At 36.7% G+C, this 24,611-nt stretch overlaps 1 protein-coding gene across 5 annotated transcripts in view; it reads left to right on the forward strand.

The window, feature by feature from the left end:
• Positions 1–23,600, forward strand: part of RBPJ (recombination signal binding protein for immunoglobulin kappa J region) — a 263,865-nt gene extending 240,265 nt beyond the window's left edge. For all 5 annotated transcript variants that reach the window (XM_032273632.1, XM_032273621.1, XM_032273625.1 and 2 more), the window contains 8 exons: positions 1,603–1,768; positions 6,781–6,955; positions 11,123–11,260; positions 11,415–11,527; positions 17,460–17,600; positions 18,601–18,756; positions 19,116–19,219; positions 19,388–23,600. In XM_032273632.1, the coding sequence (XP_032129523.1) occupies positions 1,603–1,768; positions 6,781–6,955; positions 11,123–11,260; positions 11,415–11,527; positions 17,460–17,600; positions 18,601–18,756; positions 19,116–19,219; positions 19,388–19,703 (1,309 nt within the window). In that variant the 3' untranslated portion in view covers positions 19,704–23,600. The remainder of the gene's footprint in view (positions 1–1,602; positions 1,769–6,780; positions 6,956–11,122; positions 11,261–11,414; positions 11,528–17,459; positions 17,601–18,600; positions 18,757–19,115; positions 19,220–19,387) is intronic.
• Positions 23,601–24,611: the final 1,011 nt, after the last annotated feature.

Here is a 24,611-nt window from a genome sequence, read left to right on the forward strand (position 1 = left end):
TTGTTATTGTTTTGAAACAGAGTCTCACTCTCTCTTTTTTTTTTTTTTTTTTTTTGAGACAGAGTTTCGCTCTTGTTACCCAGGCTGGAGTGCAATGTCGCGATCTCGGCTCACCGCAACCTCCGCCTCCTGGGTTCAGGCAATTCTCCTGCCTCAGCCTCCTGAGTAGCTGGGATTACAGGCACGCGCCACCATGCCCAGCTAATTTTTTGTAGTTTTTAGTAGAGACGGGGTTTCACTGTGTTGACCAGGATGGTCTCGATCTCTTGACCTCGTGATCCACCCACCTTGGCCTCCCAAAGTGTTGGGATTACAGGCGTGAGCCACTGCGCCCGGCCTCAGATATCACTCTCATCCAGGCTGGAGTGCAGGTACACTGTCACAGCTCACTGCAGCCTTGACCTCCCAGACTCAGGTGGTCCTCCCACCTTAGCCACCCTAGTAGTTGGGACTGTAGGTGCCTGCCACCATGCCCACTAATTTTTGCATTGTTTTGTAGACACGAGGTTTTGCCATGTTGCCCAGGCTGGTTTCAAAATCCTGGGCTCAAACAATTCGCCAGCCTCTGCCTCCCAGAGTGCTAGGATTATAGGCATGAGCCACCGCGCCCACCTGGACATTCCTGTTTATTGGATACCCCGTTCACCCATTTATATTACTTATGTGGCTAATGTAGTTAATTTTGAGTTTTCAGGCCTCCAGAGAGATATGACACAGATGTTTTAAAGTATGTCTAAATCAGCATTATGATTGAGCAAATGTGAATTTACACCCTATATAAGGACTGGATTGATGGTCTAAACTATGTAAAATATGAGCGTGGAGCTAGGCTTTGCAATAGATAATATTTTTAATTGCTAAAGAAAAGATTATAAGAAAGTCATTCTCAAAAGAACTTGAGGGTGGTTTTTGACAACTGGCAAAACAAACCAGTGGTTGTCTATGGGTTGAAAGAATATAGTGTTTTGTTCTTTTTGCATGAAACATTTCTCACATATCTACAGGTGGTCCAGGTGTATATAAAATTCCAGGCTATATAAAACACAGCAGTGCTCATAATCAGAATATCCATTTACTTTTGACTCTTTTACTTAGTTCTATTAATATTTTGGATGTTTCTACTTGGGACAGTGCTCGAATACAATTTTCCAGGTTAATTACCACATAAAGTTAAATGCAGTATCCATAACAATAATGTCATTCATTAATGATTTTGTCATTTTGAATAAGCCTTAATTAGTAATTACAGATTTTCTGGTGGTTCATCATGCTTTGTAATGTGTTAGAGTACACTGGATTTGCTGAATTCCAGTAGTTTAGAACTCTGAGCCATGTGAAAATACAAAGATAAGTTCTATACTCTAAAAAGTAACTGTACGCCTAATTCCAGTATTTTACCTGAACAGATAATAGTCATTGTGGAAGTCTTGATTTCTGTGTTGAGAGCATGATTATTTGCATTACAAAACGCTTCACCAAAATTTTTCATTGGGAAATAGGTGCATTTCAATATGATTTTGTATTCATAATGTTCAAGAAAAGGAAGTGCTTTCTTGAATCTAACTGATTTGTGCTTTGGTTTTTGCCCCATTATTCTTTCAGGTTTTTTTGCCCTCCTCCTTGTGTATATCTTATGGGCAGTGGATGGAAGAAAAAAAAAGAACAAATGGAACGTGATGGTTGTTCTGAACAAGAGTCTCAACCGTGTGCATTTATTGGGATAGGAAATAGTGACCAAGAAATGCAGCAGCTAAACTTGGAAGGAAAGGTAAATCAAGACTGCTAGTTCATCAGAAAGGGGTACTATGAGACCAGAATGTAGTTTTCATATTCATTTTTGTGGTGGAGATTTCTTTCTTTAATAGCTGTTGGTAACAGCTTATTGAATATATAAACTAGGACCAAAAAATATGCCTCTCAGATAACTTTGGTCTAGTCATTCCTGAAGCTTATGCTGCCGACATCGGAAGGTGGCATACGGAAAGCTTCCTCAGCTTGCAAGCAGTTTTAGCAGACTGTAAATCCGATTTCTGTTGGAAGCCAGTAATAAATTTAGGAGGCTGGATGCTCATCTTGTTTGACAGAGGTTTGATACTCTAATATCAACAAAAATACATTGTTCAGTAATGTTTTACTCTGCTGTCTTAATCTTAGTTTTATACTAGATATAATTTTTTATATATATGTATTTTCTGGGAAGCATTTATCTGGGTTATAAAGATCATAAATGTTTACTTGATATCAGTGTGAAGCAGAGTGATACGCTAGACAAGAACAGCCACAGTTGGCTTTACTCAAATTTTAGTTTGTGGTGCAGGTTCTTTAATTTCTAGGGAAAACAATTTATCAACTAGTTTACTAATTTTATGAATTTAGAAAGCAGTCAGTCAACCTATACCTTTTTCCTTCCCCAAGACGGAGTTTTACTCTGTCACCTAGGCTGGAATGCAGTGGTGCAATCTTGGCTGACTGCAACCTCTACCTCCCAAGTAGCTGGGACCATAGGTGTGCATCACCATGTCTGGCTAATTTTTTTTGGTGGCGACGGGGTTTTGCCATGTTACCTAGGTTGGTCTTGAACTCCTGAGCTCAAGCAATCCACCACCTCAGCCTTCCAAAGTGCTTGGATTACGGGCATGTGCCACCATGTCCAGCCAATCTGTACCTTTAGTATTGAAAGCTTTTTATTCACTTAGAATTTAGCTGTGATTTTATTTTTCCTTGCTACCTATAATTTGGAAAATGGATAGTCTGATCTCAATGACTATATAAATGTCTTCTAAAGTAGTGCATAAACAGCTATTTCATTATTTGATAAATCTTTGTTGAATATTTTAGTGTTTGCTTTGTTGTAGTTGGCACTAGGGATATAGGTTGGAAGTAGTGTTGATGGAGGTGAGCTAGGGGATTTATATTCTCAAATTCAATTTTAGTCATTTTACAGGTAGTACTACGGGTCTTAATATCAGCCACCTTCAAATTTAGCTATTTGTATGTCATTTATATCTTCATAGTTTTTGTCAGTAAGATTTGTTGACTATATATTTTAAATTCGATTTGGGATAGTACTTACTACAATAAAAGTTGTTTCATCTTAAACCAGTAAAACTATTTCTAAATTATGACCCCTGAGTTAAAGTAATGAATATGTTTAAGTGGTGGTTTGATCTAATAGATCTTAGTCATGTCTCATCTGTTTTCTTGTTACCTAGGAAGTCTCAGAGTTATATGCCTCCAGACTTCACATATAGACATTCAGTTCTATGAATGAGTGGATTGGATAGGTAGTGAGAAGCTAGGGATTCTAGCTACCTGTGTGTCTGTTTAATCCTACTTCATTGCTCATTTTAACCAGTTCCAGCTTCCAGTAATTTTAAGTGAGGTAATACTAAACAAACCAACCAATAGTATCACTGCTTGCCTTTTGCAGCATTGTGGCTTAGTAGTGTTACATTAAAATTTTGTATTTCAGGGGTCCCTCAACGTGGAGATCTTACGGCTGTTTTTGATTATATTTTCCTTTAACTTCCACCAGTATACCCTTTTCCCAAGGCCTAGAAACTGGCAGAAGAGGAATAGAATGCCTGAAAGCTTGAGCATTTCACTAGTATTTAAAATACCTAGTAATAGGATAGTACAGTATCTGTAAGTCAAAATTATATGTTAATTTTAAGGAAAAATGCTATTAGGGAAGTTTTTGTAAAGTAAGACTGCTGAGAGTCAGTAGAAGGCATCCCAGGCAGAAAAAATATATATATAATCATGTGCTAAGAGCATAAAGGTATAATAACATGATTTTGACCAAGGTAGGCAAAGATGTCCTGAGCAGTGGATGCTGAGTTTCAGTAAGAGGCACTTTGCTCTTGTATGCCTCACTTAACTTCCCTTCACTGAAGGAAATACTATTTTCTTTCAATAGTCTATTCAGTAAGTGATACAATTAGTTATTGAGAAATATGAGAAATTCGTTTTGCATTTTTTGATATTTATACTTAAATGCAAAAATATACTTTTAAATATTTACTACTACAAAATTCTAGTCTATCTAGCCCTTTAAATTTATGGTTATGACATTTGGCTGTATGTAGCTAATATGTTGGATCTCAGATTTTGTTTAATGTTTTTAATTTGTTAAAAACTTTAAAAATTTACATTTTATATAGTCACAGCTAGGTAAGTTGTGCAACAAGGATTACTTAACACACTTGTGTTTTTCTTATTATTAAACATCATATACTCTTGCTAACATTTTGTTTCTATAATTCAAACATTTCTGCAGTATCACTTTGCAGCATTAGATTTGGCATTTCTTTTTCCTTTCAGGGCAATGTCTTTATTGCCTAAAGATCTTGTTTTCAAAGAGCATTTCTACTAGAGAGATAATTATATGCCATTTTCTCTTCTAGAATTCCATTAGCTAATTTAGCCTTTTAGAAAAGCAAGGCAAATGTAATTTTAGTTTTATTTGCTTATTTTCTATGAGTCAGTGACTTTTTACTTCTTAATGGAATTTGAGTAGTTTGTGGTCAGCAGCCTTAGAATTTTTTAAAAATAATAGTTGCCATAAAGTTATCTTGGTTCTGATTTTTGTGGATTCAAACTACTCATTGTAACTAGGGATATATTTCCTTTCTTTCCAAGGAGATATATGTATGTTTGTTTTTTTAAACAAAATGCAGTTCTTTGTGTGTAGGTCTTATTATCCAACCTTTTCTTTTTTCCTTTCTTGTTTGCAGATATGTACTATTTATGCTAGATTTCAGTATTTTCTCTTTCCTGATATGGAACTTATCTTTTAATTTTAACACTAAAAATTAAGCAATCAACATTTTTAAGCTTTCCCATTAGAATGTGATTCCCTTCACTTAGATATACATTTCATTTTTGCTTCCCGTGACTGTCTGCTTTAGTACGTTGATACCCATTTTCATAGACTTCATCTTATGTTCCAGAACAATTTCATTGCTTAGGCTTAATTTGACTTCAGTGTTGTCACTTTTAAGGGTATGGCAGGCCCATGGGTACAGCAGCCCACAGATGCTGTCTCTGAGTGTGTTGGAGATCCTGGGTGCAAGGAGTAATGTGACTGCAAAGTACTGTTATTTTTGTTTCTTTATTCATTTTGAGACAGGATATCGCTCTGTCACCCAGGCTGGAGTGCAGTGGTGGGATCACAGCCCATTACAACCTCTGCCTCCTGGGCTCAATCGACCCTCCCACCTCAGCCTCCTTAGTAGCTGGGACTACAGCCTTGCGCCACCATGCCTGGATAATTTTTGTGTTTTTCATAGAGATGGGGTTTTACCATGTTGTCCAGGCTGGTCACGAACTTCGAGACTCAAGCAGTCTGCCCACCTTGGCCTCCCAAAGTGCCAGGATTACAGGAATGAGCCACTACCCCGGCCTGTTTTTATTTTTCTTATTACCACGATTAGCTTTATCTTATTTTTGCCTTCTGCGGACCAGAACCTCTCAAAGCATTTACCAAACTTTTGATTTTTAAAAACTTAATTGAATATATAATGTTCAGGATGGCACCTGAATTTTCTCATAAGAGCTTTGCTATGAGAAATACAGTAAACCATTGCAGTAATTTTGTCTGCTGCCAAGGCTGTCTGTGAGTAAAATTTTAAAGATAAAAACCTAGAAGGCATTAACTGTTTCCTGAGTGGCATTTGCTCTGCTTTTTAAAAGGAAGATACAGCAGAGGTAGTTGAAGAAACTTGTTTAGCTTAATTTTAAAGCAGAATGTTGATCTTTTAAAAATATAATTCAGATATTTTAGATACTTACACTGTGTTTCAGCATTATTTATCTTATCTGGAAAAGGACAGTAATTTAGACCCCTCCCTAATACACAGGGATCAAGAGAATAGGAAAGATTTTAGAATTGTCTCATATAATATAAGCAGTAGCATTTTGAAGTGTCTTTGCTATTTGTAAAGTGCTGTAACTCTTTAATACCATCTTTTCAGTTATCAAAATTTGAATTCTGGTAAACTGACATAATGCCTTGAGCATTTTCTCTGTTACCTTTAAATTCGTTTCTTTTGATGATACAATATGAATGGTCCTTTTGGGCAAAGTTAATCATTTTAAAAATGTTCTTTAAAGTATACTTAAATCTCTTTCTGGTTTAAGATATTTTACAGTCATCCACTTTGTTTTCCTCAAACTTATAAGTGATTGTTTTCCTAAAACTTGGAAGTGATTACTCTAGCTTTCGGCTATATAAAGAGAAACATTCTATGCACTATTTTGAGAAGAACTGCTAAAATCTTTTACATAATTCTGTCAAATTCTGATAGCTTTATATATATGTGTGTGTGTGTGTATATATATATATATATATATACATATATACATATATACACACATACACACACACATAATATATTTTGCAGAAAGATAGTCATTGATTTTTTTAACTGTAAAAATTCTGCTTTTAAAAATTACTGCTGTAACATTGAGTGATAATTCCATGGTACCGTTGTAGAGCTATATAAAATAAGAAAGGACTATTTTTTAAAATGGTCTTTTAAAGAGGATACAATAGATGACAATGTTTGTATTTTATAGACTTTATAAGGAAGGTTTTGTACGTTTCAGAAATCAATTTCAGTAATTATTACAGTTGATCATTTTTGTAGTTGGTTTTATCAGCTATCCATTGGAATTGTGTTACTTATTTTCACTTAAACCATGGTCATTCTGAGTTGTAGGTACTACATAAACAGACAAGTTTTTGCTGCTATTAAATCATTACGTTTTTTCCCACAGAACTATTGCACAGCCAAAACATTATACATATCTGATTCAGACAAGCGAAAGCACTTCATGTTGTCTGTAAAGATGTTCTATGGCAATAGTGATGACATTGGTGTGTTCCTCAGCAAGCGGATAAAAGTCATCTCCAAACCTTCCAAAAAGAAGCAGTCGTTGAAAAATGCTGACTGTATGTATGCTTGAGTGTTCTTATTTGTCTCCAATTCCCACCATTAATAATTAATAATAATTAAGAGACTTTTTTTAAATTAAAAATTGCTTTTTCAATAGCCAATTTATTCATTCTTTTTTGTTGTTGTTGTTCTTCCTTTTCAAGATTTTTTTTTAATTGTACTTTCTGGGGTACATGTGCACATCCTGCATCCTGCAGGGTTGTTGCATAAGTACATACATGCCATGGTGGTTTGCTGTCTCCACCCCCGCCCCCCATCCCCTGCTGTCCCTCCTCTCTACCCCCCTCCACCTACCCCAGTGAGTGTTGTCCTCTTCCCTGTGACCAAGTGTTCTCATTGTTCGTCACCCGCCTATGAGTGAAAACACTCGGTGTTTGGTTTTCTGTTCTTGTGTCAGTTTGTTGAGAATGATGATTTCTAGATTCATCCATGTCTCTAGAAAGGAAATGAACTCATCATTTGTTATGGCAAGTATTCCGTGGTGTATATGTGCCACATATTCTTTGTCCAGTCTCTCATTGATGGGTGTTTGGGTTGGTTCCAAGTCTTTGCTATTGTAAACAGCGCCACAACAAACATACGTGTGCATGTGTCTTTATAATAGAACGATTTATAACCCTTTGGGTATATGGGATTGCTGGGTCAAATGGAATTTCTGTCTCTAGATCCTTGAGGAATTGCCACACTGTCTTCCATAATGGTTGAACTCCCACCAACAGTATAAAAATGTTCCTTTTTGTCCAATTCATTCTTTACTAATATTTTTGTGGCCCTCTTTATTCTCTTTTTTTAAAAAATTATAAATCAACTACTGTGGTTTAATGAAGCAGTTCTTAACCAGAGTTGGTTCCTCAGTGCTCCCAGGGGCATTTTGGGGAAATGGGAAGTTTTCTCTTTCTGTTGTTACGGTGACTGCAGGGGGTGATGTTGGCTTTGGGTGTCTTGAGTCTGTGATGCTGAATTGAAATGTCCTGCAATGTTCAAGATAGTTCCCATTCCACAAAGAATTGATCTACCCACAGTGTCAAAAAGCACCCCTTTGATTCAACACTATTAATTAAATGGGCTTTGGCAGGCCTTCCAGAGAATCTAAACAAAATTTGTAATGTGGTTGCTCTGGCAGAGACTGCTATCTCATCAGCCTATTTTTAGACTACCAAAGAAGTATACTGTCTGTTTGAATTATAAATTTAACCTCCACGCCCATTTTTCTTTTTTTGACTTTTTATTATGGAGACTTTTTTTTTTTTTTTGACATGGACTCTCACTCTGTTGCCCAGGCTGCAAACTCCATCTCCCGGGTTCAACCAATCCTTCCTGCCTCAGCCTCCCAAGTAGCCGAGATTACAGGTGCCCATCATCATGCCCAGCTGATTTTTGTGTTTTTCAGTAGAGACACCCCATCTCTACCTCACCATGTTGGCCAGGCTGGTCTTGAACTCCTGACCTCAAGTGATCCACCCTCCTTGACCTCCCAAAGTGCTGGGATTTTGAGCCAGTGGCTCGCTGAGACTTTCAAATGTATATAAAGGGGAGAAACCATCCACCTAGCCTCAACAGGTTTTATCAACTCTGTTTCATTATCTCCATCACCACCAACACCTCTTCGTCTTCTAATTGTTAGCATATTTTAATGTAAATCTCATCCTGTCCTTTCCACCAGAATTTCTGCAATAGTGACTAATACATGCCTTTTCTTTTGAAACATCATTATACCTAACAGAGTTGACAGCAGCTCTCTAATGCCATCTAATATCCTATTCCATGTACAGATTTATCAGATTGGCCCACAATGTTTTTTATAGTTTTTTTGCTTTGTTTTGTTTTACAGTGGTTTGTTCAAACATGGATTCAGACAAGGTCCATGCATTTTAGTCTGTAATAGTTTCTTCTCACCCTCTCTCACCTTTGTTTTCCTTCTATGTCATTTATTTGTTGAAGAAACTGGACCATTTTTCCTGTTGCGGAATTTCCATATTCTGGGTTTGGATTACATGTTTCTCTCTCTCTCTTATTTTCCATGAACTAGTGATTAGACATAAAAACTTTCAGAACTAGTTGGTAAAATACACATTCATTTCCATTGGATCAAAAGTCATAATATCTGGTGATCCAATTTTTTTGTCATGTTGAGATTGATTATAGTATTTCAGCTGTTGTTAGTCTAATCCATCCATAACGTTCCTCAGCAAACTTTAACCTAATGGTTTTAGTAGCCATTGGTGATGCTTAAACCCCTTTTATTAAATGCTGCAAAATGGTGATATTCTAATTTTTTAAATTCATAACTTCTGCATTTGTTAGCTGGAGTTTTTTCTACGAAGAGGAACTTGGCCGTGTCAGCCCTCTGCTTCAATTGTAGTATGTAATGAAAAGGCAGGATTAGCTGCTTGATTGTTTTCTCACTTGCAGAATGATGATAATATTCCTTGAAAGTGACCAGTGGGATTTTAGGGTATTTTGTTTTGCTTGCTTTCTTTTCATTTTGTCTTATTATGAGCTCATGGGTTTTTTATATTGCTTGTATTTTAGTTCATTCAGTCCACTAATATCACTTAGTTTTTATTATGAACAATTTTCAAACACACTCAAGTAGAGTTGCATCATAAAATGAAACTTAATATTCATTCTCTAATTTCAACAGTGATCTTAAATTCAACTAATCTTATCTTCATCTATACCCATACTCCAGCCTCACTTGCTTCTGCCCTTATTTTAGTTTGATGCATATCTAATCAGTGTTCAAATTTAAAATGGCCTAAAATGTCATTTAAAAAATCAGATTGCTTGAATCAAAATTCAGATCTACCACATAGTACAGTTTATACTGTGACACATCCTTGAGTATTCTTTATGGACACCCCCCAGCTCTTGCAATTTATTCATGTAAGTTGAGACATTTGGCCACTAGAGATTTTCACATACTGGATTTTGCCAATTTCATTTATTTGGTATTAACGTATTTTCTATAATGGTAGAGTCAAAAAGAAATAAAGTGGGGGTGCTATTTGGAAAGACAGATTTCATTCAGTACTGTTGCAATAGGGGAAAGAAGACTTAGTGTAGAACCAAGTTCCATTTCAAAATACAACAGACAATTGGGGATGTATAGCCAAGGAGCAGAGTTAGAGGGTCAATGGATGGAAACTTAGTAAAAGGAAACATCACAAGTAGGGCGTTTCTTGCTGACCTGACTTAGGATTTCTGCTAAAGTGATCATAGATTCAGAGTAGGGGATAATTTAGGAGGATTCTTGCTACAACTGCGCTAAACAGACTGATGGCAGGGCTCAAAGACGAATACTAGTTGAATGCTCAGGCAGCCTGCTTAAAAGTTTGGTCAAGGAGAGAATCTTTGTCTAGAATCTTGATCAGATTTAAGTTTGTTGTCCTTTGGTTCTTGTTTTCTTGCTGAAAAGCAAAGCCTACTTTACAGGTGGTGGTGTGCTCCTGCATTTCAAATAACACAGTTTTATTAACTGCTTTAACTTTGTGGTTGTACCAAATATTAGTTTCTTGATGGCTGAGAACATATTTCACATTCAGAATATTTTTCTTCTTACATAGATTTATTTCCAAGAAATTTCATACAGCACTTTAAGGTATTTAGAAGAAAGCAGGATTTTCTAAAATCACAATATGCAGAGGCATTTGTCATCAACTTTGATAAACATCCTTCTAGTCCCTTTTCTATGCATGTACTCTGTGGAAGCAGATGCAAACATATATTAAAAATATATACATTTGCCTAATGGAACCACGGTATATGGAGTATTGTATAGGGTGCTTTTCCATTCAGTGATATTTTCTTATCAGTATATTTAGAAACACATCATTTAAATAGGTCATTTAAATTTCTACTAACATTTATTATTTTAAAAATTTTTTCTTTAATAATCAGCACCACATTAAACATTCTGTGTAGCTTTCCCTTTAAAACTATTTTTATGGATGTTTGATATCATCAGCTGGATATTATTAATAACAGTTAACTTTGATTTCATTTTTGGTATTATCTATACTGTCTTGGAAGGTGAAAATATTTGTCAAACTGTTAAATGATAATAAAGAATAATTATAAACTGCCAAGCAGAAGTTCCTTCTTGTGCTCCTTCCCTACCTTCTGCTCCAATCACATAAATAAGAGCTGTTTTTTTCTTGCAGTATGCATTGCCTCAGGAACAAAGGTGGCTCTGTTTAATCGACTACGATCCCAGACAGTTAGTACCAGATACTTGCATGTAGAAGGAGGTAATTTTCATGCCAGTTCACAGCAGTGGGGAGCATTTTACATTCATCTCTGTGAGTATAAACATGTGCATTTAATGTTTTTAGTGTGAAATTGTTAAATTCTTTTGATAATGAGATACATGGATAGATTAAGTTTTGTCATTTGCCTCATCATAAAATGAATTCAAAAAGATGACAATTTGATTTCTTTTTCCACCCACTGTAGTGGATGATGATGAATCAGAAGGAGAAGAATTCACAGTCCGAGATGGCTATATCCACTATGGACAAACAGTCAAACTTGTGTGCTCAGTTACTGGCATGGCACTCCCAAGATTGGTATGGCTCTTCTTCTGCTTTAGTGATAACATGAAGTAAAAATTAATTCTTTAAACAGGAAAGCCACAACATTCAAATGTAAAAAACATACCTCAATTTTATGCCTTTTAATTTTAAAAAATATGTCAGTAATCACTGCTGTTTATAATTGACAGTTATACCGTACCTTATTTTGGAAATGCTTTAAGGTAATTAGCCAGTTTTTATAAGTACATTCTTAATGATTTTTTTCTTAAATGATTTCCAGTAAATTTTGGTGGCAATTTCCTTTTTGGCTGTTTATCTGAAGCTGTTCAGTAGAGGGCACTATACATTGCATTTCTTTTCTTTAGTAATGCAGCGATATACTGTATTCATTTTTTGTGGTATCTACCATATCCCAATGTAGGACCAAGTTTTCAAAAAGAAATTCTTATTCCTTTCAAAATATAAGCATAATTTTTGTTAGCTTACTGTCTCACAAGAAGATAGATTTATTAAAACTTAAATAAAATTGGTATTTCTAACTTTGGGAGAGGAGCATAGGATTTAGGGCTTTTGTTCAATAGAAGACGTTAAAACTCGGCCAGGCATGGTGGCTCACACCTGCAATCCCAGCACTTTGACAGGTGAAGGCAGGAGAAGGAGAGGTGACTAGCCCTGGTATCACTTGAGCTCAGGAGTTTGAGATTAGCCCTGGCAACATAGTCAGACTCTGTCTTTACCATAAAAAGAAAAAAAAATTAGTCAGGCATGGTGGCGCACATCTGTAGTATCAAGCAGAAGTGGGAGGATAACTTGAGCTCAGGAGATCAAGGCTGCAGTGAGCGGTGATTGTGCCACTGCACTTTAGCTGGTGCAACAGAGTGAGATCCTGTCTCCACAACCACAGAAAAAGAGATCTCGAAACTGTAAAAACTACCTTTGTTAGTAAAATGAAAAGTCCTCTGTAGCACCACCCCCTTCCCAATTTTCCTTCTCCTTTTCTGAAACAATGCAATTTATTTATATTAAAAGATGAAGGGGATTTATGATTAAGTTTGATTCAAGGTCAGATGGAGGAGATTGGGCAAGTAGAACATTTAGTATTGTTTGTAAACATGCCTTCTATTTATTTTTTTGGTGAAATATTCCACAGGCTTATATTTTCTGGAGCTATTTCAGCAGAGGCTGGGTTGAGCTACAGTTTTCTAAGCCAGTGATTCATTTCTTTGTTATTGTTTTTTGGGTTTTGGTTTTTTTCCCTCTGCCATGATTGTACAAGGTGATTTTATTTCCCATTTCAATGCAATAGGTTAGAAGACATGAAGTATAGTAACAGTAATCAGTAAAGCTTAGCAGCTGAGACAAATTATAATAAAAAGGGTAATGTTAAGGAATGAAGAGCATGAAAAACACAGCAGAAGTCAGAAGCAAGCAAAAAATCTGAATCAGCATTTATTCATTTTTTTCTCTTCTCATTCATTTCGTCTGTTCCAAGGATGATGTTTGTTTGCTTTGGTGTTAAATGCTTGTATTTCAGAAACACAATTTCGGAAGATGATTCTTCCGATCACCAATAGTTTACAATACAAACCATTTAGAAGACAACCCCAAATTTTAAAACAGTGTTTTCATTTACAGTTGTTTGTCAAGTACCAGTAGTCTGCCTTTCTTAAAAGTCATCATTAATTGAAGTTTTTATAAAGGCATCATTAATTGAAGCCACTCAAAACTATATGGCTGTATATAAAAATGTTGCAATAAAAAATTAACTTATTAGAAAAAGTTACAGTACCATTATTAAGACGCTGATAAATCTTTCTAGGGGTTTCATGACTGAGGAATTCTGACTAGTTTCCTCAAAATCATATCTAGATTTTAGATGTCTGCATTACTTCCTACCTCCTTTGACCTCCATTTACATGCCATTTTCAACAGAGATAACATCCTGTAGCTTTCATAGGCTCTTCAAAAGAATAATCCTACCTTGTTATCTGAAAGTTGCATTTAATGCTTCCTAGAATATCAACCTCATTTGAGAACTTTACTTGGAAAACACTATCCCTCCAAGACCACCTTTTAATGGGATAAATGTCTCAGTAAGTATTCTGTTTTTAGGGTGCTCTCAAAACAGCCACAGTCCACACAGATCTAGCCAGTTAATGAGAAACCTCAGTTGGCCATTTACCCCATGTACTGATCAGAGTTGTCAGATACTCGAGGAGTTGGGGGTTATTTAAGATCTGTTGTGTCACTGGTTTCACTCCACTTCCAAGGCTTTGTCAGTGTTCTTCAGTGTAAAGGATAAAAGTACATCATTGCTTTGGTGAACAACCCAGTAAAATAAACTTCACCAACATTTACTGAGCATTCAGTAGGTATAGTATTTAAGAATATGAATAAGACATGTTTCTTGTCCTTTAGGGCTGTATCCATTTAACCTCCGAGGTATGGTAAATCTTGTACAAACAGACTATAGAACCAGCTTAGAGAAAAGAGAGAGCTGGTTGGAGTAACTCCTGATGTTTTCTGGATGCATGATCCACCACATACATAGCTTAAATTAGAGTTAGTACTACTTGTTTTCTAAAATTTCTTTCCTCCTTTTCTTAATTAGAAATCATCAAAGCAAGGTCTTGGTACAATCTTTGGACAGCTTTGGTTTCTTTATTGAGAAGAGCTAGGTCATTCAGCAATATCTATGTCCAAAGAACTATCATCATGAATGAAAAACCAGCTGTGGCCCATGTTCTCAGTGTGCTTCTTACTAGCCAGTGGAGAAACAGTAGGGCACACCAGCAACAGTTCTGTAGAAAAATTACTATTCTCCTGTGGTGGAGACTTGTAAATGAGTTCTGTAGACTTAGAGGAAGGAAGCTTTAGACTTACATCATTGAGAAAATCAGTTATTTCCCCAAAATCCTAATCTCATTGAATTTAAATGCAGCTTTAAAACTTTAGCATTGTTTTGAAACTTTTTTATTTTTTTAAGACAGAGTCTTACTCAATCGCCTAGGCTGGAGTGCAGTGGTGCAATCTCAACTCACAGCAACTTCTGCCTCCTGGGTTCAAGCGATTCTCCTGCCTCAGCCTCCTGAATAGTTGTGACTACAGGAGTGTGCTACCATGCCTGGCTAATTTTTGTATTTTTAGTAGAGATGGGGTTTTTGCCATGTTGGCCAGGCTTGCCTCAAACTCCGTGACCTCAGGCAATCTGCTGGTCTTGGTCTCTCAAAGTGCTGGGATTACAGGCATGAGCCACCACGCCCAGCCTGATTTGAAACATTTTGCTTGAGTTTAATTAGTCTCACCAACTGACTTAGAAAATATAATTGCTAAAAGTGTAATGCCTGTTTTTTAAACTCAAAAATTGGTGGTGGTAGTAGGATGACAATTCTAATAAACTACAAAGCCAAAACTGTGTAATTATAAAAAATGTTAACTTTAAAGATTGGGGCTTTATACAATTGTGGATTAGTGGAAGCAAAATGATCTTTTAGTATAAGCGAAGTGTGACTCAAGCAATAAAAGCTATACATTGCATAATAATATACATTGCACTGTTGTAAGCATCTTTACATATTCTGATTCATTTAGTCTTCACAGAGGTTACTGTTAAAGATTGTGGAGGAAAGCATTACATTTGTGCATGTGTACATGCAAGCTACAATAGTCCTGAGCACCTTCTGTGTGCCAGGCACTGTCTAGATGCCAGAGGTACAATGACATGCAAAGCCGAGTGCCTCTCCTCTTGGAGTTTATATTTTGGTAGCGTGATAAGCCAAATACCCATGTAAGGGATTTATGTAGCGATGAGAAGACAAAACAAGATAATAAAGGTTTAGAGAATTGGAGGAGCACTTAGGTCAGGGAAGTCTTTTTGAATTTCAGAATTAATTAATTAATTAATTAATTAATGAGACGGAGTGTCACTCTGTCGCCCAGGCTGGAGTGTAGTGGCGCCATCTGGAGGGACCAGAATGAAGTCAAAGAACCACTGAGTGAGGAGCATTTCAGGCAAACAAATCTGAAGGCAGGGGATGTGTGAGGACTAGTAAAGAAACCAGTGGAGCGGGAGCGGAAGGAGGAGAAGGCAAGTGGCAGGAACTTAAGCTGTAAGGTTAGCCCTAGGCAAGATTTTGTAGGATCCCTCTCTGTATCTAGGGTAAGGACTTCATGTTATCTCTGTTTGTTAGAAGGCCACTGGAAGGTTTTAAACAGGGCTTGATAGCCCGTTTTTGTTTAGAAGCATACATCTGGCTCCTGTGTGGAGAAGAGAGCATGGCCATGTGGCTGTGGAAGCAGAGACAGGTGTTTGGATTGTTGTCACAATGGAGGCAAGAGCTGATGCTATCTTAGACCAGGATCATAGTAGTAAGGTGGCGAGAGGTGACAGATTGTTTGAAAGTGGACTTGACAGAATGTGCTGACAGACTGGATGGTTGGGTATGAGAGAAAGCAAGGTATCAAGGATGACTCAAGGTTTTTGGATTGAGTGAATGCTGGTGCTATTTATTAACCTAGATGAGTTGGCCTGAAAGGATCAAGTTTAGGAGGAAATCCAAAATTCTGTTTTCGACATGGTAAGCTTGAGATGCCTGTTAGACATCAGAAGTGGAAATGTTGAATAGGTAGTTAAGTGTACATACAGTTTGAATGCCAGAGAGAAGATAAGTCTGGAGATAATAAATTTGGGAGTTGTCAACCTCTAAATGTTTTAAACAGTATAGATTATAAAGAGAGAAGAAAAGGGCTGACTTGGCTCTGGGCATTCTAAAGGTCAGTTGGATCAGGTGTAGCCCTGAAAGCAAAATGTATCGAGAGATTCTGAGAAAACAAAGTAAAATGAAGGCAGAAAAGTGCCATCAGATGCATCTGTCTGGAAATCCTTGGTGGCTTTGACAAGCAGTTGTAGTGGAGTCTGAGATAAAAGGCTGGAGAGATTGCAGGAGATTGGACAGTGAGGAAGAGGCATTTGCAGAGAAGCAGGTAGTGAGAGGGAGGGACAGGGGTATGTAGTCAGGGTTTTCTTTACTTTAGATTTTGAGATGAGAGATAGTATGTTTGTAGGTTGTTGGAAGTGATCAGTAGAAAAGGAAACAGAGTAAAGGTTTATTGTGTCAAATCTTGCTCTTCGGCATGATCATCTACTTAGCCATTACCTTCTAGGTGTCACGTGTCATGTAGGGTTAGATAGTATTATCGTTCAGATATTCATGTGCTTTGTGGACTAGTTGGATTATAAGATTTTAGAGTGTAATGGAAAGAGATCAGGTGGACAGGCAGCCATATTCTGGTCATATTCTGGTCCTTCAGCTACTAAACTGGTAATTTTGAGCAATTTATCTGACCGCTCTAAGCCCATTTTGTAATCTATAACATGAGTTTAACTTTGTTTTATTTTTAAATACATAAGTATTGGATAGTGAATATAAGATGTTTGCACTGACAGTAGCCTTCTAGAGATTTTTCTCTTTGATGTTGGAAAATTTGTCATTATATGCATATTATTGGAAAAGATCATCAGAACTTGCTATTCATGATATGGTCCATAGGCCAGCGGCATTAACATTACCTGGGATTTTGTTAGAAATGCAGAATATCAGGTCCCACAAGAGTCCTGCTGGATCAGAACCTGTATTTTTCACAAGAACCCCAGGTCATTTGTGTGCACATTAACGTTTGAAAACCACTGATCTAGAAAACAACTGCCTGCCAGTCCGATGTTTTTATTTTAGATGTTCATGGAAGAGGGTAACAATTTCTACATTCTGACATGCTTGCAATCTAAAGCTGTTTTTTATTCCTACCCTTTTTGTTTGTGAATGTTTTTATATATGTAGGCATAGGACAAATAACAGTGATATATTATTATCTAGTATATAACTTCTGTGTACTTTTGACATTGTACACAAGGGAAATCCTTTCCACGTGTGGATGACCTCTGTTATTTCTTAATTGTTAAATATAGATCATTAGGAAAGTTGATAAGCAGACCGCATTATTGGATGCAGATGATCCTGTGTCACAACTCCATAAATGTGCATTTTACCTTAAGGATACAGAAAGAATGTACTTGTGCCTTTCTCAAGAAAGAATAATTCAATTTCAGGTATGTTTTTTAATTACTGGTAAGATCTAAAATGTACAAACTGTGAGGTTAACAGCTTGAACTTTTCATTTGCTGTTAATTATATATGCAGATGTTTATCTCAGGTATGAGCATCCTTAATACACAGTCCTCAGACATGTGAGCAATCCTTTTTCAAGGAAGAACTCAAAATTATGAACATGTTCTCAGAAAAACAGTTACATCTAGTTCCAGGGTTCTTAGTTGAGGAACGAAGAGCCCCTCAGGATGTCCAAAAATCGATTTTCAGTGCTCATTGAATCCTCTGAAATTGTGTGCAAACATTGTATAGACGAAGCATTTTTCTGGGAGAAGGTTCAAAATCTCATCAAGATTTACATCGTGGTTTCCCAAGATAGTAATGATGACATGCTTTAAAACCTAATGTTTTACATTTACTGGGCTTTCATGAAGTTATGACGTGGGCAGATGATTTAATAAGATAGTTACAGTTTCATGTGAAACTCCTTTGTAAACTCCTGTTCCAGAGAGATGGCCACACACACGCTGATGGGCATGCTGAGTCCCTGGTCTAGGTGTATTAAGGTAGGGGTAGGGGCTTTGCCTTCCCATCTTGAGTCCCTCCTGTTGAAAGCACATATGCATCTAGCTGTTTCCTAAGCATGAGGACTCCCATTCTCTTTCTTAGGAGTCCCTGAAGAGTCTTAAACATCCATGTACATCACAGATATTGATCTGCTATTAATGAAATTGTACCTGTACTGGTTGTTCGGACAGGTATTACTATATGTCACTGAAATAGTTTGTATTATAACAAAAACTGAAGTCATGGGGTTTCTGTATTAATATTCTGTTTGTGTTTATGTAGGGATTGGCAAAGCACCGTGCTTTAGAAAGTTTCTAAGTTTTTACTGAATTCTCTACTTAAGAACTCTTGTCTGAGGGTTACTTTGGTAGAATTTTCTTATACTATTAGTACAAAGTGTGTAAAACTTAGTGTCTAAACTTCTTTCTTCATTAGGCCACTCCATGCCCAAAAGAACCAAATAAAGAGATGATAAATGATGGCGCTTCCTGGACAATCATTAGCACAGATAAGGCAGAGTATACATTTTACGAGGGAATGGGCCCTGTCCTTGCCCCAGTCACGCCTGTGCCTGTTGTAGAGAGCCTTCAGGTGAGACCACCTAATCCAAGTTGGCCTTTAGCTCCTTGCAGTTACTCTTAGTTATGGCTTGGCATCATTTCATTTCATGGGAGTTTTGATTTTTCCCCAATTTTGTGTGATTTGGGGATTTTAACATACACCATTTGTTGATTTAAAAAAAAAAATTAGGAGGAGCATACTTGCCAGAAAATTTAAATGGAAATAATTTGTTTGTTAAATTGAAATGTTTTTAGCTAGCTTTGTAATAAAAATCATTTTAATTGCTCTTTTTTAAAAAAAACAAATGAAAGTTGAATGAGAATCTAATTTGTCTACTTTAATGAAAAATGAAAAGTTTTCTCAGTGTTGTGATTTTCTGTGAATTGCAGTTGAATGGCGGTGGGGACGTAGCAATGCTTGAACTTACAGGACAGAATTTCACTCCAAATTTACGAGTGTGGTTTGGGGATGTAGAAGCTGAAACTATGTACAGGTACTTGATAAAACTTTTTACATCATCCAGAGGTTGTGAGGGTTGTGGGTACAGGAGATTCTTTCCTGGCATTGTTAAAATATATTAAACAACCTTGCCTTAAGTCTCATTTTAAAAATGTAGTTTGCTTTTTAAAGTGCTTTTAAGTGATTTATGTTTCCTCCTCAGGTGTGGGGAAAGTATGCTCTGTGTCGTCCCAGACATTTCTGCATTCCGAGAAGGTTGGAGATGGGTCAGGCAACCAGTCCAGGTTCCAGTAACTTTGGTCCGAAATGATGGAATCATTTATTCCACCAGCCTTACCTTTACCTACACACCAGAACCAGGGCCACGGCCACACTGCAGCGCAGCAGGAGCAATCCTTCGAGCCAGTTCAAGCCAGGTGCCCCCTAATGAATCAAACACAAACAGCGAGGGAAGTTACACAAACGCCAGCACAAATTCAACCAGTGTCACATCATCCACAGCAACAGTGGTATCCTAACTACCGTCTTTTTGCTAGGACTTAAACTGACTTGAGTGTGGCAAACAGTTGACAAAAAAGGAGAAAAAAATGAACAGTCTTTTGTGGTTTCTTGAGAAAACTTTTCGTACCAAGTGATACTATTCAAAACCCCATTATCTGTCTACAAGTGCTGATTTGAAATGCAGAAGCCACAGTAAAAACAAAACAAAACAAAACATCAAAATGCACAAACTATTGGAAATCAAGTTTTCAGCAGTTTTGTTGGTTGGTTGGTTGGTTTTTGTTTGGTTTTGTTTAAATGGGCAAGAAGTAAATAATGTGGCTGGAATACAAGTTGAACAAACTAGAAGACACAAATCTAACATAGTTTTTATGGACCAAGGAACTTGTATATTGTATAAGCTTTAGTAAAAGGTACATTTTCACCATACCTTTTTTTATATCACGGTATTATAGTACACCTTGTTACCAAATAGGTTGTTCTCTTCCCCACCCACCTTTGAGCTTTTGCTCTAAAATTACATTCAGGTTCCTAGCCTGGCCGTGCTTGTTTAATCGAATTATACTCTTCCAGGTTTTTTTTTTTGGTCTAAGGCTGGAATTTTTTCTTTTTTTTTTTTTTTTTTTTTTTTTTCCAGCTGAAGTCTTACGACTCTTCATGAGTCAAAATTGTTTGGATTTCAGCAAGTTTGTAAAGGCCTACATATTTTTTTTTAAGATTATATGAAGTCTGTGCAAAAGCTTTAAAAAAATGCCTCTGCCTTGCCTGCAATACATGCAATGTATGTTAACTTAGTCTCTTCTCAGACACTGTTGGTAGTTATTTCTGTGTTTTCCTTTAAAAAAAAAAAAAAAAAAAAAAAAGGATTTATAGTGGTTGTCCAAGAGGTTCTAACATTCACATGCAATTTGGTGTGGCCATTTAGCCATTAATGAGTTAATGGCGCAGAACATGTTGATATTTGAAGTATTCTTTCCCCTTTTCCCATAACGTAAATACATATGTGTTTTCCAGGATTTGTTCAGGTTTCCCCCCTCCTAATCTTGTACATAACTTGTATTATGTGTAAGTTAAACATTTTATTTTGAACTTGGAATGTTCCCAGTGATTTCATTCAGCAGGGTATTTTCTGCCTTGTTGGCAAGTGACAAAAAATATGAGAAGTATTTGCTACCAGCTGGTAGATGGTGCCCTTATGGTAGAATGAGGAAAATGTCAGCAAAAGCATGTTTTATTATCTTTACTTTTTTGGGGGGTTGGAGGGGTAGCCTAGGCCAGAACATCATTGTAATCTTAAAACATAAGATGCTTTTATTAGATGATCAACTAAAATAGCTGGAAGACAGTACTTTAGAAACAAATAGTTGTAAGATTATAAAATGCAAATGTAACTTATGTTTTCACTTTTTTCTCTGCCTTTTTGTTTGTTTTCTCTTTTCTAATACTGAGCATCTCCACAAATGTCTCCTAACTCAGAAAATATTTCTTTTCTTTTCAGCTGAGATTTGGTTGCATTCAGGGTTGTATGTTGGCCTTGCATGCTAAACTCGCCAGTTTTACCTCGCTTTCATTCCTGAACATTGGTTATACTTTTGTTGGGTTTCTTTGAAATTGCAGCAGACTCATTGGGCTATATTTAGTACAGGAACCACGTGTGTAATGTTTATGACACAGTCTAGTAATACAATCATCCTTAGAGTAAAAACTACCTCTAGATTGTGGTAAGCTTTTACTGTCCCATAAAACAGGAGCCACAGTACCTTATGAATGCAAAACTGTAACTTCCTTCAGCGTTTCTGTACAGAACATTGTCTTTTTGGTGTCTTGGGCTGTTTTGAAAAAGTTTTCATTAATAGACTTTTTAGAAATTAGTAGTAGTAGCATTTTTTTTTCCAGCTTTGCTGTCTTCACTCACTCTTTGCTCAGACTATGCCACTGTAAATACTCTTCCTAACATCTTTAAATCGCCTTTTCCTCGGTTTTCAAGGGGAAAGTCATTTGTAAAGCACGTTAGGTGGTTAAATCAGTTATTGCAGTTTTCTCTTACTGCAAGCCTTTTTAATCACACCCCCTCCCCGGGCTGCATTTTATTCTATATCGCCTTTTTTCTTCAGATCTGCTCCAGTCACTCACTTCTCTCTTATAAGCTAATCCTGCCTCACACCTTAAATCTGTTTCAGTGATCAAGGGCAGAACTCATTGTGGCCTTATCTTTCTTTGTTGTAACTGTTCACCGTCTCTTACGTACAGACCGCTTATTTCTTAGTAGTTATTCCTCTCTGTGGAGTCATGGCAGGAGTCATTACGCAGTGCTTTTGTTCAGAACATGGACATGTTCCTAGTGCTGCTTTTCTTTTAACGGCCACAAGTTTCCTCCACTTACTCGGTTTGGTATTTAGTTAAGGAATCATATTAAATTAACCAATAACAAAAGAGATACTTTTGAAGAACAAACTATTCCTTATCCAGCTTTGTAGCTCAAGAATAATTTTTCAAGTTCATGACTTTATTAAAATGAACTTGTGCTTTTTTAACAAACGTTTATGTCTTATTTTGTTTCTTTCAATAAGATAATTGAAATATTAGATTGTAAACCCGTTTCTCTCTTTTTTGAAAAGTCCAAGAATGTACTTACACAGGAATTTTTTCCCACTTATTTTTGGCCATTCTCATACCACAGACTAAAGAGTGAAATGATTTGTCTATTGTAGCTTATTGTTCATCAGTAGTTCTTTTGTCAGCTGCTTAAAATTTTTTTTTCATGGCTTTGTGAATCATTTTCAGTATATAATTTATAGGAACCTTGTCCTCTGGTTATAGTAGACTGTGTCCCTCCTCCAGTGATGGCATTATTAGACATGCTAGTCATTTACCCTCAGAAAGACTCTCTTCGAAGGAATGGTGAGTGCTTCAGTTACAGTATATTTGAATTTTTAATAATTCTGTTTTAGAAATGTACCTTAATGCTCTCATGACTCTATGCAATTTCTAAACATTCACGTAGAAGCTGAGTCTCTGATCTAGTATGTTTTTATTCATTGCATTTAATTTATCACATAGATTGGGAAGGCAAGCTGACGGCCGTAAAAATGCCGTTTATATTTTGAATGATTTCAGAGTTGAACACTAGTATACTATCTAATTTGCTGCTCACTTTCTTTAAACTGTGGCAATTAAAGGCATCCTTATACATGAGTTAATCGTGAAATGTTTGTCACTCTTACTGCACAGACTTGCTTGCAATCGTAACTGGTTAGTTTTTTTGTTTTGTTTGTTTTGTTGTTTTTAATGAAACTGGTACCATCTGTGCTTTCACACAAAATTTCTAATGCCATTTTTGAGAACTAACCTAACTAGTCATGCTAACCAGAAGATCTACTGGGGAGGAGGTTCCTTTTGAAACAAAATGCTGTTAGTAACCAAGTTACTTTGATTTCAAAAGCAGCTGTGTTTCTGATGAGTACTGAACAAATGTGTGTAATTTCTGTGCCAGACTTATGACTTTGTTTTCAAGCACTGTAATGTGGGATGGATGGTTAGAAACAATAATATATTAGGGTTTCTGTTTAACCCTTTCAGGACTGAACTGTATCTCCTTTTGTTAATTTTTCCCTGTGTTGTGATAAATGTTTGCCAGCATTCAGTACTGTGTTGGTCCAGATGTAGGTTTATATGCTCATTTTTAGCTTATTTCTTGTACCTTGCGGCATGCTCTACGCATTCAGTCCTTAAGGGGTTTATTTTACAAACTGTGCGCCTGTAAGGTTTATTAGCAATAAGATAGAAAATTGAGCAAGTTTATACCATAATTTTGTAGAAAAAAAGAATCTGCTCAGTTCCATATTTCATCCATGAAAAACCTGCAATATGAGCAGTTCCAAGGAATAAATAAAAAGGAAATGTAAACAATTGTAGTCTTCTGTCAAATGTGCCTGATGCATGTATTATCGTCTTTGATATCAGAACACTTCATAAAGATAAAATTAAACTCTATATTATAGTTGGTGTATTTACAGCCTTACCTTACCATGTATATCACATCAAAGTGATAGCTCTGCTAATTTAATTTCCTTGTCAGTGTTTTTAACTATGTAGTGCTTTAAAGAGATTTTTTTCCCCCATGTAAATGGTGACATGGGCTTTGTCACTCCAGGGGCATGTCTCTCAGTTCAGAATCATTTAAAGCTGATTTCTACAAAATGGGAGAATATTACTCAGCCATAACTTGGTTTTCCAACATGAGGTTGTCACTTCATCTGGTATACGAAAGAACACATAATAGTTTATCTTTTGGGTGGTGGGGTGGTGGGTCCTAGAAGTGGGGATAGTATTCTGTAGTATGAAACACAATTAAATGGGGAAGTTATGTAATCTTTTTTTTTTTTTTTTTTGAGACAGAGTCTTGCTCAGTCGCCCCTGAGCTGGAGTGCAGTGGCACAATCCTGGCTCACTGCAACCCCTGCCTTCTGAGTTCAAGTGATTCTTCTTTCTCAGCCTCCCCAGTAGCTGGGATTATATGCACACACCACTGCGCCTGGCTAATTTTTGTATTTTTAGTAGAGACAGGGTTTCACCATGTTGGCTAGGCTAGTCTTGAACTCCTGACCACCTGGATGATGATCCGCACACTTCTGCCTCCCAAAATGCTGGGATTACAGGTGTGAGCCACCGCGCCTGGCCCATAATTTGTAAATCATAACAAGTTCAGTTGTTACTGACCCCACCAAAGAAAGAATCTGAGTTATGAGGATTTTGCAAAAGACATCTTGCTATGAATACTCATTGTTAGGTTAGAAATAAACATTTAGTTGGGGTTTGAATTGTGAGGCCTCCAGAGGTTGAGACTGACAGTGAGTCACTTGATTTAGCCTTCAGAATAATCTTGTATTCATTGCTGTAAGTACTACATGGTCACATTAAACTTT

Source organism: Sapajus apella, unplaced genomic scaffold (assembly GCF_009761245.1).
Source record: "Sapajus apella isolate SASKATOON/1434 unplaced genomic scaffold, GSC_monkey_1.0 scaffold5, whole genome shotgun sequence".
Classification (NCBI taxonomy): domain Eukaryota; kingdom Metazoa; phylum Chordata; class Mammalia; order Primates; family Cebidae; genus Sapajus; species Sapajus apella.